The sequence below is a fragment of the Electrona antarctica genome (assembly GCF_951216825.1).
Source record: "Electrona antarctica genome assembly, chromosome: 4".
NCBI classification, from domain to species: Eukaryota; Metazoa; Chordata; class Actinopteri; order Myctophiformes; family Myctophidae; genus Electrona; species Electrona antarctica.
The window spans coordinates 48,456,221-48,472,477 of record NC_136809.1 but is presented as its reverse complement, the minus strand read 5'-3'; the positions used below and the strand labels follow the sequence as shown (position 1 = coordinate 48,472,477).

General features: G+C 42.8%; 1 protein-coding gene across 1 annotated transcript in view; it reads right to left on the bottom strand.

The window, feature by feature from the left end:
* Positions 1-16,257, bottom strand: part of mast1a (microtubule associated serine/threonine kinase 1a) — a gene marked incomplete at both ends in the record, with an annotated part of 111,233 nt that overhangs the window by 49,002 nt on the left and 45,974 nt on the right. Inside the window, 5 exons of the mRNA XM_079498464.1 lie at positions 449-524; positions 4,607-4,767; positions 9,968-10,040; positions 13,147-13,222; positions 13,974-14,062. Coding sequence (XP_079354590.1) covers positions 449-524; positions 4,607-4,767; positions 9,968-10,040; positions 13,147-13,222; positions 13,974-14,062 — 475 coding nt within the window. The remainder of the gene's footprint in view (positions 1-448; positions 525-4,606; positions 4,768-9,967; positions 10,041-13,146; positions 13,223-13,973; positions 14,063-16,257) is intronic.

The following is a 16,257-nucleotide window of genomic DNA, read 5'->3' as shown; positions in this document are numbered from 1 at the left end:
CATTGTGATGATGATAAAGACTCAGTCATGCTGCGTCTCCATTTGCAGTGCTGGGAGCATAGTCTTGTTGTGTGAGGAATAATGTGGGGTTAGCTCTGTTTCACTATGTCTTAGAAACAGACCGCTGAGGCCGATTCCACAAATCGCTCTCAATTTTTTTCGTGCCAAGGATCCCCAAACACATAGGAAAAAAATAGCAGATGTACAAGCTCACAGCGTGGCACAAAGTGACACTTATATCTGCTATTTTTGAATAGCCAAGGCAAAAATAAAAAATGACACAGATGCTTTCCTGATTCGATTTTAATGGGATACATGGTATAGTTGTCGGTAGTGTGTGTGTGCGTGCGTGCGTGCGTGCGTGCGTGCGTGCGTGCGTAATGTGTGTACAATAGTTATAGTAATGACACTACGCATATACGTGTACGTTTGTGTAAGTCACACTGACCTTGGGGAAGCGCTCCTTGTAGACATGATTCATCATGACTATTTCATTGTCATAGCAGGAGGGAGAGCGCCCCGGGCTAGAGACATAGGGAAAACATGGAATATATGTTACAAAGAAGTATAGAAGAGTCAAAGACTGATGAATACATTGGACCAATTTTTGGGGGGTCACGACTCGAGTAAAAATCCCATTTTCTTTTCCTACATTTAAAAAAATATATTTCAAAGGAGTTTTACTTTTTTACATACATTTTAAAACAAACAAACACATCGAATAAATTACATGAATTAATAAATAAAACAATGTCGAAGAAGTATAGTAGTAGTAAAATAGCAGACCTACAAGCTCACAACACGTCGCTTCGCGCCGCGTTGTGAGCTTGTAGATCTGCTATTTTCAATAGTTTGGGTCCCAGGGCAAAAAAAGGTCTAATCTCTCTTTTGGGTCTCGACCTGAAAAAGTTTGGGAACCACTGCTGTAAAGTCTAGTAGCCAGCCCATAGAGCCCCATTGTGAACCCGGACATGTTGAGTACACCAAGGTTTTATGTTAGAAATGTTTAGTATGGATCCCCAGCATGTATAAACTGCCGGATGAAAACCCCCTAGTTTGACACATCACATTTTTCATTTTGAATATTTTGCCTTCTATAGGTTGTTAATGGTATGGTCACACATTATGCCAATTATGAAAATTGCTCAACATATGCAAGTTAGCATCCGGCAGTTTCTACATGCTGGGGACCCATACTAAACATTTATAACATGTAACAACCTTGGTGTACTCAACATTTCCGGGTTCACTTTTTGGCTACTAGGCTAGTAGAGTGTAGACTTGTTGAAAAGGACGGCAGGGGGAGAGAGAGAGAGAGAGAGAGAGAGAGAGAGAGAGAGAGAGAGAGAGAGAGAGAGAGAGAGAGAGAGAGACGAGAGTCAATTTAGTATTTCTCACTTGGATGCATGCAGGGCATCAGCCCCGCAGCAGCCCCGCTGTCCTATCTCTTAAAATGCTGATTCACCAATCAGAAATTCAGCGCCCTGCGTCTCCCTAATGGATCCGCTGGCGTTTCAGTTGCACCGCATTTGTCACAAGAGTCGGTATGGAGACATCAGACACTATAGCAGTGATGGTGTGCACACCTGTACGCACGCACGCACGCACGCACACGCACGCACGCACGCACGCACGCACACACGCACGCACGCACACGCACGCACACGCACGCACGCACGCACACACCCACGATTCCCGGATACACAGATGATCAATCATTCCACACACCTAGACGTCAGGATGTAAAGAAGAAAGACATAAAGAAAAACATTCTGAGCAGAAAAACATTATTTTTTTAAATACAGATATTTTCCATAACAGAGCGAATACAAACCCCTAGCTACAGTAAGCTGCCTTGGTTTGGTTCCATCACAGAACAGAATAATGTGCAACGTGGTGTGGGCTTGTAGATTGGATATTTTCACAATTAAATAAACTAGCCCTTACCAGTTGTGAAATACTTGCCGCCTTGTGGCCGCGGGGGGTAATGCACCCTGGGTGCGTTTTCGCATTAATAAAGTCATTATTAATTTTTAATTTGTTAAATTGGAAAAAGGGCTTCGTTAAGACCTCCATATTATTATGGTCAATGCCTGTGTGAAAAGTGGGAGTGATTGGTGCAGGCAGTGAGGAGCTACGGCGGTGTTTCTGACACACAGACATTCAGACATTGTCAGAATTATAGTATGATGATGATATAGTATGATGATGATGATGATTATAGTATGATGATGATTATAGTATGAGGATGATGATGATAAAATAAATAAATAGGTTATGAGTTATTCATTCATAATGTTTTTGTACGTTTGGGTCGAGGGAGAGTGGGAGACACAATTCACTTTAGGGTCTAAAAGTCGGAAAACATTTGGGAATCACTGCAATTAGGGGATACTTTCTGGGCCAGCACATGTTTGTCTTCTGTAGAACCAAATGATCCTTAAGAGGCCACTTTTCAACCTATCTTCATATAACTGGTCCTATGTTCATGATGAAATAACCACAATTTTGTTCTACTCTTTCTTAGTCTCATAGGAGGGCTGTGGGCAGTTCAGAAACCAGTCCACCAGTGACATCATCATTAGGCAGATGTTTTTTTACAAGACAACAATATTTAAATATATATATATATTTAGATTTGTATTATCGTGAGAAAAGTTGCAATGCGAAAATGGAAGCCATCGTTGGCTTCCATTTTCGCATTGCAACTTTTCAGGAATAGAAAGCCTGCGGTTTCTATTAGCTTCGATTCCCCATCGATGATGTCACTGGTGAATGTCTTTAGCATTTCAGGTTTTCCTATTCTATTCTATTGTATATGTACAGTATCTATTGCCACAGTTTATTGTATTTGAACTGCGTTGTGTGATCTCTATAGCACTGCATAGTTATTGTATTCATATTGCATTGTTGCACAATGTTTATGGACAGAGAGACTTGCCTATAAGGCAACGAGCATACAGATGAATGTCTGACTGTGACTACCTCAGCCTTATATGCACATGTGTCAGTATATATATGCACAGTTTTTGTATGTTGCTCTTTGTGTTATTTGTACTGCAGCTTTCAGCTTCCTACGGAGGACAAATAAAAGAACCTTGAACCGCATATAGATTGCAGTGTCGCCTCCAAATATGGAGCCGTCTCTGGTACAATAGGACATGTTGAATATAGTGGGGCTGAAGTGAGCTGATTATCCCATTTTGGGCGGGAACCCCTTTTGGTGTTAGCATTATGTTATGCTTTAGCTATTGAAAAATAGCAGATCTACAAGCTCATAGCGCGCCACCGAGTGGCGCGCTACGAGCTTGTAGGTCTGCTATTTTCTGCTAGTTTCTATGTCAGAACGACTGACAGAAACATAGCTTTTTCAGAAAACTGTCAGGATGTGTAGAAGACATTTTTAGAATCTGATCTCAGGTCAAAATGGGTTATAGTACTCTGTAGCTCGCTGTAACAGGCGAGAGTACTACTATGTAGGCCAGCTCATTCTTATGCACTCAATGTGAAAAGTGAATATTAACGAGCACAGAGTGTGCAGTGGGTATAGCAGCCTGTAAGGCAGGGCGTGCTGCCTCCAGGAGGGGGTGCCTATATGATAGGGTGGCTGCAATAAGCAGTGTAGGAGGAACTTTATGGAGAGCAGAGTGCCCCAGAGATGTTTGCTAATGGAGAAACAGTTGCACTCCGGAGACACCTCGAGCACTGAAGGGTGGAGAGAGGGTACTGAGTAGTATGATACTGAATGTGTGTCAGGGGCATGGGAGAGGAACACACACAAACACACGCGCACACACTCACGCACACACTGTACGCACGCATGTACGCACGCATGTACGCACACACTGTACACACGCATGTACGCACGGCACGCATGTACGCACGCACACACGCACGCACACACCATGTGTTGTTCTTGCTTACTGTAAGGCGTTCTGCATTAAGAGCGTCTGCTAAATGCCTGTAAGGTAGAGCAATGTTTTTGCCAAGATTTGCCAAAAAATAAATCAGATCAGCAGATCTACAGTACAAGCTCACAACAATACCTAAAAAAAAAAGATTATCGAATAGTCGCTGGAACCCCCTCAAGGATCACTGGGGGTCCCCGGACCCCACTTTGAAACCTAGTGAGGTAGAAGAGCTGAGAGGGCATCCAGGCACTGTCCTCCCCTCAGGAAAAGTAAATTAATAAAAAATCTTTTAAAAATAGCAGATCTACCGTGACGCATTGTGAACTTGTAGATCTGCTATTTTCAAATGGCCAAAATGTATATAGGGCTGAAGTGGTTATAATGTTTTGTACAAAAAAAAGAAGGACAATATGTTCTGTCTTCATTTCTGACTTCAGCATGGCTCTCGTTTGGAATATAAACGCTTCTAGAGAGACTTTAGCGCGACCAGCGCGAGGTAAGAACGGAAGATTATGCCTCCTGGTTTTGGGGGGGGAACGGAAGGGAGGGGCTTTTCAGAGTAAAATCTGCCGCATATCTGCTGGCACTCTAGCACCTTTATTTTGAAGAATTCCCAGGCAAAAAGCGTGTTAAGTAAATGTACTTAGTTACTTTATACACCAGTGTTTTCCTCCCCTGACACCGTGCCCTCTGACCTGAGACTCCGAGAGCGAGGGCGGACGTGGGGCGAGCGGCGGCCCCCGTCGTCGTCCGTGATGCTCTCGGTGCTGCCGAAGTGCTTGGACAGGAAGTGGAGCTCGTCCATGGTGGGCTGGAAGGGCAGCTGGTGCAGCCGCTCCTGAGAGGAGCTGGACGACTGAGGAGAGACAGAGAGAGAGAGAGGATTGATGGATTGATTGATTGATTGATTGATTTATTAACAGTTTGCAGAATTACAGTACATTTCAAGCACAACTCAATACAAAAACACCATAAAGTATTACACTTGTTTACAATAGGGTCCACAATTTTCAATTAATCAGAACATTTAGAGACGTCTATTTAGAGGGTCTTTTGGATTTCGCCCTTGCTGCAAACTAGGGGGTGTTCATGATTCTGAATTCATTCCAAGCATTAGTTTTGCACAAAAAACACTCCTTGGGCTAAAAACGGCCATATCCACGTGGATGTGCCCAAAATGTGCTGACCTCATCACATTTATGATGACGGCTATGGCCGTTTTTAGCCGGCGTGTTTTTTGTGCAAAACTAATACTTGGAATGGATTCAGAATCATTTGACATGTCACATGCTACATGATTAAAGTATAAGGAAAGTTTGAATTTTATATAGGATGTGAATGGTAGGTCACATATAAACCCCTATAAAACAAATTGCTCAATGCCGACAGCCGATCAGAATGTATGTATATAGACAATATTTTAGGCTAATAAAAAAGACTATATACCAAATTTTGCACTTTAAACAAAAGAAGCATGTCGGCTGCCAGACTACAATAACAATTCTGAGATGAAAAGGAGATAGAAGTGTGGAAAAACTAAACAGTGCTTTCCGAGGAGAGGGGAGGAGAGGAGAGGAGAGGGGAGGAGAGGAGAGGAGAGGAGAGGAGAGGAGAGGAGAGGAGAGGAGAGGAGAGGAGAGGAGAGGAGAGGAGAGGAGAGGAGAGGAGAGCCACCGGTATGCACAAAAAAAACGAATTTCATCTACTTTTTTAACTTTTTGCTAAAATACAGCTGCTTCTGATTCATCTCTTGGCTGTGGTAGACAGTGGTGTCATGCTCGTAGAACACAGTACCACGCCGTGGTACCAGTCATTTTTTGACGTGCACGCGCAGGGACGGAACAAAACGGTGCATGTGCGTGCACGCTAGAACGCGACACGTCCCCCTAGATTCAAGAGAAGACGCACCTAATCAACCTCGCGTCAAGTACTGTACGCGCCGAATCAAATGGATACCACTTTGCATAACAACAGGACAGCTTTAACTGTTTATACCTGAGCGCACGGTAAGCATGCACACTTACAGCAGTAGGCTGTGGCTCCTGCTGCTGTGTGGTGTTGTGCACACAAGAAGAATGCCTCCTCCAGGAATAAACAGATGAATTCGTCCAAAGCAAACTTTTTAGTTTTGCTAGTATGCAGTAAAGATGTTTGTATTTTAAGTCTACTTTTGTGTTTGTGTGTCTAAAACTCTCATACGCTATTTAACAATAGGCTTAGGCTATATCAGCTGTTCTGTGTGTTCTGTTCTGCGATGCGCACATGCACACACGTGCACGTGGCGTCATTAAAACGCTGTGGTACCAGTAAAAGAAACACCATGACACCACTGGTGGTAGAACTGGCAGAATAACAGATAGAGGTACAGAAACAAAGGAAAGAAATACAGCTGTGGGCTACAGAACTAAAAGGGAAAGACTGCAGGCATTGTCATATACAGTACTAGGCTACTTTATCTGTTATCTGCAACAAGTAGTTTAGTTGCTGCAACAACAAAGATGACTCCATGCAAAAATGTGTATGCGCGCGCGTACGTGTGTGCGTGCGTGCGCGCGCACATGCGTGCGTGTGTCGCCTTGGGCAGGTTTATGGCTGTGCTTTTAAACAAGACTTTTCTTCATCACAGCAGGGACAAGAAAGAAACCAGCCCAGATCAATGAAAATGTCATCTCAAGGGGAGGCACTGGGGCTGGCCTACAGTACGCCGCACGAGATTTCCAATGGAGGTCACAGTCACCACAAATGCACTGAACACTTGACTGTTGCGAAAGCATTGATTCCAGTCCACGGCATCAATTAAACACTTGAAGAAAAGAGGGAAGAGAGAGAGAGAGCCAGAGAGAAAGAAAGCCGGGAGAGGTTCACTGAACGTGTGCACTGTTTACTGAGGAGGAATGTGCCTTCATCGCCAAAATATTTCACTGGATTGTCACTTACTGTGCAATCACTGCCTGCAAATGTCTGTTCTTGTAAAGTCCTCAATAAACGTGTGGCAGCTACGAGCGTGCGGCTATATTTTTTCTTCATTCAGTTTCGTTCCCGTTGGCTGGCACCTTTTGCCTAACTTGTAAAGTTCTCTGTCTATTTCCACAGCACCGGCGCCCTTGCCTCACAACATTTATGCAACTTCTTTTTTTGGTGTGCATAAATTTGTCCAACCCCCTCTCGACTTCCTCCACCCCGCTCCTCGTTTCATCTGTTCTGCCTCACATGCGACAGTCCTGCCGTAACTAATCATGCGAGTAATGGCCCGTTGCTAGAGCTGAGAGAGAGAGAGAGAGAGCACTGACAACGAGGGGAAAGTCTTGTCGTTAAATACTTTGTCACAAATAGCTGATCTGCAAGCTCAAAACGCATCGTGCTGCGTTGTGAGCTAGCTTGTAGATCGGCTATTTTCAAATAGCCAAAGTATAAAAACAGGGCTTACCTGTAAGTGGTTGATACATGTTCCGTATTAATAAAGAAACAAAGAAACTAGTGCTGATATATAATTGTAGTGGAGTCAAAAGTACAATATTTGCCTCTGAGATGTAGTGGAACGGAAGTAAGTAATATTTGTTTTTGAGTGGTGTAAACCACTCCTACAACTGGCTTTTTTGTTTGAGTGGTGTAAACCACTCCTACAACTGGCTTTTTTGTGCAGAAAAAATGAGCATGGTTGCTATGTTCAAAATAATTTCTGACGTAATTAAATCACACCCGGGTGAACTGGATGACCGTAGCAACCATGCTCATTTTTTCTGCACAAAAAAAGCCAGTTGTGAAATCACATCCGGGTGTGATTTCATTACGTCAGACATTACGTCAGACCACAGTTGATCAGTCTATATAAGACCTTACACCACTCAGTTCACACGGGTGTGATTTTTTTACTCAAGTAAAGTATTATGTACCTCTAAACGGGACTTAAGTGCAATACTTGAGTAAATACTTTCCATCAGTGGAAGAAGAAGAGAGAGGGAGATGGTTTGGAGCCGAGCACCTATACAGAACACACTGTGGTTTTGTCCCCCTCCGCTCGTCTCTGTATTTGTCTGTCTTCTACGCTCTTAATCCCTTGCTTTATATCATCCATCTCTGTCTGGAGCAATAGATAAGAGATTGTGACTGCAGGGCAGCGTTGCAAATTGGTTAGGCAGATTCTCTATTACCCACTCCCTCACTGCGCTTTCTGCTTCAGAAGGGCCAAGTCATCAGCCGCAGATAAGAGAATATCTTAGCAACCAACTGGTTATTTTTAGTTCTGCTTTCCATGGGATAGATTAAGAAGCACTGGGGTTCTTTAACTATTCCACTGAGACTTTTATAGCGCACAGTATAAAGAACAAAGAACAGAAGAGTGTGAGTGCGCATGTGTGTGTGTATGTGTATGGACAAACAATTAATGTGTGCACTGTGCATCACATTCTGCTGCTAGTGTGCCATTTAATCATTTCAAAGCAGAATAAAACAAGGAGAACAAATGCCCTAATAGCACAGTGCGTACTAATTCTACACATGGTAATATATGCACATTAAATCCATAAAACGAAATGCATATTCATGTGCAGGATAGCATGAAAGAAATTAATGACAAATCACAAATATCTCAAATTAAATTTGGTGTTTCATTCTCATGACTAAATGCAGCGACTGCAGATTTAGTAGATTAGTAGATTCACGAGGGAGGATAAAAGCCTATTCCAGATTCCAACACTTACTTATCTCCCTTCCCATAAGAATAATTAATTCATTAACAGATGCTTTCAACATACACTAATGGGTTGTCACTCGTCACATGCTGGGAAATGAATGGTGAAGGCGTGAACGCGTGTGTCAAATTTGAAGTCGGTGGGGCGAACGGTTCTCCAGTTACGTGGATACAGACGTACGTACATGTACAGAGACTTGGTGCATTTATAGATAGATAACAAAAATATACAAAATGTTGGTCAGAATTGGTCCATTACAGCATGTTTATTGAGACTGGGATGACATCAAGTCAACTGCCTTTTTAAAGTATTGTGTTCATACAATAACCAATAATAACGAATGCAATAACGTTGGTGCACAGCACATGTTATACAATTGAGAAGAGCACACTTTGTGCGCACACAGCTTTGTGCACGGGTCAGTTGGCCAAGTCATAGGCCGTGACGTATGCGGAGTATGCAGAAGTGCCGTTTACACCTGTGCTTTGTGGCTGTGATACGTCACTGACTTTACCTCTGCCTGGGCCGTGGCTCAGCGGTCCAGGCACCCTGGCTGGTACTCCAGTCTGGCAGTGTGCCGCGGGTTCGACTCCCGATCCCGACGGCCTTTACTGTGTGTCACCCCCCCATCTCTCTCCCCTATTTCCTGTCAGCCTACTATTTATCCCTCTATAAAAAAATATAAAGGTGAAAGCCACAAAAAAATACATTTTCGACGTTACCTCTGCGTTTTCAACTCAGCTTTTTCAGTTCCCGTTGATGCGATGGACCGTGACGAACACACAAAACACGGCCAGTGGCCATGAAAGACAAGGCTGTCTGCCTTCGTTCAGAATGTACGCTTTGTGTGTGTGTGTGTGTGTGTGTGTGTGTGTGTGTGTGTGTGTGTGTGTGTGTGTGTGTAACACTCGGACTATTCACAAACAAAACAAAAACACGAACGTGTGGTGTTATACGTGACCGCAACCTTCTAGTGTTCTAGGGTCAAATGTAATGTGAAAGCCAAGGGCTTTTGGAGAAATGAGATGTGTGTGTGTATGTGTGTGTGTGTGTGTGTGTGTGTGTGTGTGTGTGTGTGTGCGTGCGTGCGTGCGTGCGTGCGTGCGTGCGTGCGTGCGTGCGTGCGTGCGTGCGTGCGTGTCCAGCTGGTGCTCGTTGACGCTCGTTAATGTCATGGAAATTATGTTTATGCACTGTCAAATAGGTCTCCATCTATTCTAAAGTAGCATATTCCTTTGTGCGCGCACACTGTGCTCGTCCCCCCCCCCCCCCCCCCCACACACACACACAATCATTCTACAGCTGTGGCCCTCTGCCTAATCTAGTTGAATACCCCTGTTCTAGAGTATCCACACACACACCTACCGTTGAACTAGGTGTGTTGGTGCCATATCCAGAAGAAGGCAGAGAGGCCAAGGACCACCTCCGACCGTCGGCCCTGGAAAAGGAAAAGAAATGAGAAGTAAGGGTGGAAGTTTTATTACGTTGACCTGAAGGTTATTCCTCTCTATCACTGTCTGCGGTGAGAAGGACTCCTATTTTAAGTCTCTGTTACAGACTCTCGGCGTAACAGAAACAGTGGCGGCAGTCAGGGCAGCAATTTCTTCACTTCCTTTCAATCAAGGCGATTACGCCTTCGCTCCTCTTGTCTCCTGCCTTTCCTCGGGGCATCTCCAGACATCTATGTCTGTGGCAGAAGAAGTACTAGGATGTTTTACTTAAAGTCTACTTGCCGGGCCCATAGAGCCCCATTGTGAATCTGGACATGTTGAGTATACCAAGGCTTTATGTTAGAAATGTTGAGTATGGGTCCCCAGCATGTAGAAACTGCCGGATGCTAACTTGCATATGTTGAGCAATTTTCATAATTGTCATAATATGTGACCATACCATTAACACCCTACAGAAGGCAAAAATGAATAAATAAATAAATTCATCATGCTTTATGTAGCATGTGACGTGTCAAACTAGGGGGTTTTCATGATGCTGAATCCATTCCAAGCATTAGTTTTGCAAAAACAATTGGGCTAAAAATGGCCATAGCCACTCAAATGTGCTGACATCATCACATGTGATGCTACTTACATACATGCCACTTAAAGCATGATGAAATTTAGATTTTTTTTTCCTCATAGAGTGTTAATGGTATGGTCACATATTATGCCAATTATGAAAATTGCTCAACATATGCAAGTTAGCATCTCGCAGTTTCTACATGCTGGGGACCCATACTCAACATTTCTAACATAAAACTTTGGTGTACTCAACATGCCTGGGTTCACATTCTGGCAAGTGGACTATTAAGTAAAAGTTGCAATAGTAATGCATCATAGAAATACTTTTTAAAGGACAACTTTCGTTTTTTTCAACCATGGTTCAAGTTTTAAGTTGTTTTAGAGAAAGTACAGGATGAGTGTTATTATTTTTTCATTTTCTGCTTTCTTTCGTTTTAGGGATTTTAGCTATTTTTGACAGGGGCGGGGACATTCAAGCATGGGGATAAACATGTATTTTTTTACAAAATATTATGGCAATTTCTTTTTTTATTATTTACTATAGTCCTAATAGACCGCAAGAAATTACATCTGGCCACAGAAGATCACAGGATCTATTGAATGTGAAGAACGCCTACTGGGGGGAAGCCACACTGTGTGTCATAGGCTGACTATGTCAGTTTGACACATTCAGTAGATCCAGTGATCTTTTGTGGCCAGATGTAATTTCTTGGGGTCTAGTAGGACTATAGTAAATAATAAAAAAATAAATCGCTATAAAATGTTGTAAAAAAAATACATATTTAGCCCCATGCTTGAATGCCCCCGCCCCCCTGTCAAACAAAGCTAAAACCCCTCACTCAGCTTGGTACTGTGGCTGCTTTGGAGAGGTTATCCTTTAAGATGAATAATCAGTTGGATAAATATGATTTGAAGTGGAACGTGTTTCTCAGTCATGTTGCAGGTCCTTGATGTGATCCATGGTCAGGCAATGCCCTTTTGATTGTTTACTGTATTAGTATACATATGATACGGTTGATGATGCTGCGTGTTTGGTCGTGTAAACTAATTTAAACTTTTGAAAATTTGATTTATTTGTATTTGTATTTGTTTATCTTGTCTATCCTTGTTTTATATTATGTTTCTGTGTTCATACATAATGTCCATGCATACGTATTCTGTTGTTGTTGCTTGTGTTTGTTTTTTCTGTTTTCTGTTTTTGTAAAAAATCCAAATAAAGTACTGATCATAAAAATAAATAAAAAAACAGCTAAAATCCCTAAAACGAAAGAAAGCAGAAAATGAAAAACAATTAACAGTCATCTTTTATTTTCTCTAATAACAACCTAAAACATGAACCTTTGTTGAAAAAAACTAAAGTTGTCCTTTAAGTAAAAGGCCTGTATTGCACTTGTTTGCAAAGTTTATTATTTTTTCCTATCATTTTTATCCCACGATTTTGCAACACATTGTTTCACCCAGTGTCAATTATCTAATGCAATCCTGGGTGCTACACTTCCTCTGCCAACCTGGGGGGGGGGGGGGGGGGGGGGCAGCGGACTGATCTCATGCTTCCTTCTACGGTATGCATGAGGAGTCTAAGCTGCTTCTTTGCACCTGACAGGGGGGAGTTTCCCCGGACGGACGTAGCACGCGGAAGGAACACGTTATTCCGACCAGTTCCTTTCCCCTCCATCAGGCACGCCGGCTGGCCAGGGGGAGGTAGTTTTAGAGACCAGGATTACTGCATGTTTTTTGTGAGGGTACCTACCCTAGGGGACACGGGGAGAACATGAAACTCCACACAGAAGGGCCCTTTTGCCAACCCCGCCTCGGGTATGGGCACTGATGACGCGGAGGAGAGAGCACGCCCCCAGCGTCCCCAGCGGGAATCGAACCCAGGACCTTCTAGCTGTGAGGCGGCATCACTACTGACTGTGCCACCGTGCCCCCTACGATGCAAAGTTTATTGAAGTAGGCTACAGTACTTGTACGTTGTACATGGTTTCACAGAGTAAATGTAGTGTAAACGGTTACTTTCCACCACTCTGTCTTAAGTGAAAGATAAGGGATTGCTACTGTAAAGTGTGCAATGCTGGCACTTTGCACATAGAAAAATGTAGAAAAAAGGCGTTAAGGCACTTTACACACTGGGATCATGAAAAATAAACAATATGAAAATGCTAAATACTTAATAATAAATATTCATATAAATATTTCATACCAAAAACTATAAATATATATAGCTGATGCCTCATTCATACAGGTTGATGCCTTCATTCGCGATGTGTTAGTGTGTAATATTTGCATTCTATGTGAATGTGCTCATGACACAAACAACATTGAAAATATATATTTTCGGATGAACATACATTTGACTGCATTGGGTAGTAGGTCTGTTGTGTATGAAACCAATTCTGTCAACAGACGTTATTGTTAGGTCCCTAATGTTGTACTTGCATTGTTACATACAGTATGCATTGTTACATACTGTACAGTATGTGCTTCTCAGTGTGTGCGTGTGGGTGTGAATAAAGAGAAAACAATGACCTTCTAGAGGAAGCGAAGGAAAAATGAGCTGGTCCGCTGGGTGAGAAGTTGCGTGGACTATCCAAAGGACTGCTTCCTATTGGGACACAATAAAACAAATACATCAAAGGCACAGCGTAGTAGTGTTGAGTTCGTCGACTAAAACTACGACGGAAAATGTCCGTCGACTACCCTTTTTCACTGACGAAAACGACGCAAAAAAAGCTATGATGACTAAAACTAAGACTAAATATGTTGAAAATTTTGCCAACAAATAAAGACGAATGTTGGGGAGGGACGAGTGGAGAAGAGATCATCACAAAATGCTGCACATGTCCTGCTCATCCAGAATTCTATCCTCAGAGATGCTATGAGTGATCTGGCTCTGCATTTCCTCAACAAAATGAAGAAAATTGTTTTTGCCAAACATCTAACACAGTCCTATCCTCCTGGTGGAGACCTGTGCCCAGAAAGGCACTTGTTCTAGTTGTATCTGTCTCTCTGTGTCCGTTTATTCCTATATATATGGTTCTGTGTCAGGCATGCCCAAATATGAAGTGTTGTGACTTCAGAACAGGCCAGCTCAGAGGCCTTTTTGGGGCGGTTCTGGACAACCGTGGGTCCGACCGACTCGACACCGGGCAATGCACCCGGAACGTGTGTGTCAAATTTGAAGTCGGTGGGGCGAACGGTTCTCGAGTTACGTGGATTACAGACACACACACAGAGACTTGGTGCATTTATAGTTAGATTAGATGATACAATATAATATCACAATGTATCTTTTGTTACCTGTGATACAATATATTGCAACATACCATATATTAATACAATGCATATTTACGTACCTATGTGTCCCGGCAGTGGGGAGTGTGGTCGTGGCAGAGTAGGAGATGTGCTGGTCAGAATGAGGCTTTTCCGGTTACTGGTCCGACAACTAGCGCACGCACACACGCACACGCACACACACACACACACACACACACACACACACACACACACACACACAAAGAAAAGAAAACATCAATATCCGTCTACCTTTAAAGCTCCATCAATATCAAAGAGAAGACATCTGGTAGACACTACTCTCAGGCCATTGTTTGTGTTTGTGTGTGTGTGTGTGTGTGTGTGTGTGTGTGTCACTGTGTGTGTGTCACTGTGTGTTTTCGTTTTTCATTTGTAGTAGAGATGCTGTGTGTGCATGTGAATGTACTTGTGCTTGTGTAAATGCGTGTTCATGTAGTGCACGTATTAGGATGTGTGCAACAGGCCACAATGTAATTAAGGCTTTATTGAAGACCGGCCGCCCAAGAAGGAGACAAATGGCAGCAAAAAGCCTTTTAAAGATGTAGTGCTGTGATTTTTTTCCCAGCCTAAAACATGATCATCAGGTATTATTATTATATTAGGAGGAAGATTTATTTCAAACAACAAATGCTATTGCGTCTAGGAAGTCTGTTCTGTACTGTTACACTAAAACTCAGCTTCCCATCATGCACCTGTGCACAGTGTGAAGCTCAACAGCGCCACTTTGTCACCTGTTGGTAGGGTGACCAGATCCCAACTGTGGGACAATGTGGGACACATGAGGGGTTGTGTCGTGCGTGTGAATAATGTGTATACGAAAACAAAAATAATAACATTTCTATTCCCCAATTAGACATTTCTATTCTGCCCCTCACATAGCATATATATGCTTTGCCATCTGGTTGATTCAGTAGCACATAATAGGACTATGATGATAATAACTATAATAGAACTACTATGCAAATAAAAGAAACTTAACAGAAATGCATTTAAATGAACTATTATTGGACAAACAGGACAATAGACCAACCAACCAACCAATACAACTGGACAATACACCAACAAAACAACTGGACAATACACCAACCAACCAATACAACTGGACAATTCACCAACCAACCAACAAACCAACCAACCAACCAACCAACCAATACAACTGGACCAACCAACCAACCAAGGGGCTTTGATTTGATTGTGAAGGCATGAATTACAACCAATAAGGAACCAATAAATAAATGTTTACTTTATCAAAGTATCCTCCTCCTAACAAAGCCAACTACTGCAAATTATTTTGAAATTATACAGGTAAATAAATTAAACCAGAAATATAAATCAAAATTGGTCAGCATTGGAGGCAACTCATAATAAATTAAATTGTAAACACACTTCTCCACCATAGCAGCACAGCCAGGATTTTAAAGATGTGTTTTTAGGTGTTTATGTTGTCCATTACAAGTCTGAAAGTCTCTCAGTTGTACTGTGTGGTAAACACTAGTTATTTAAGCTGCTGTTACCTTTTCTTCTTGTTTTGGTTTTAGTACAAACGTGTCCATGCACCGTGAAGCCTCCTTTTGATCAACACGTTGCTTCACGACGTTATTCACCTCCTCCGTGTGTCACTGAGAAACGACTCTAATTACAAATGTCACAGAAGACTCTTTCAATATGCCTTGCACTGCATGGCTTCTTCACCCACGGATAAATAGTTTCCCTGTGCTTGTTGTAACTGCACTTCATTTTCTTCCCCTTTCTCCTCCATGTTTTAGCTAAGACGCTAACTCGTTGTACTGTTGTTTCGTGCGTTGTTTTATTTTGGTGGGTGTTCACTAAACTATCCGCACCGCATTGATTTGATTTCCCCCTCTCTGCCCGGCTGTTTGATTGACAGCCAATCCTACCTACCTACACACACTGTCATGACAGCCTCTGCACTGTCTGCAGCTCCGCTGCTCTCCCACAGACCCACAGATAAAGCGCACATTTGAAAACTGGAGCCTGTCTATCATAATGCGGGACAGCGTCTCAATTTGCGGGACGCATGAAAAGTCATTGAAATGCGGGACAATCACGCACAAATCGGGACATCTGGTCATCCTACCTAAACATAGGGACATACAGACATAGGGACAGACATTGCTGGTCATTGGAGTGGCTGCACCACACAAAAAGTGTGCAGAATTGGCAGAACGGTTAGCTCAACCGTCTGGGCAACTAGGCTGCCGAGCCAGCCGGACGACGTGCCGTGGGTTCACTCCCCATCTCTCTCCCCCTTTCCTGTCTGTCTACTGTACCCTATCAATAAAGGCAAAAAGCCAAATGTTGTTT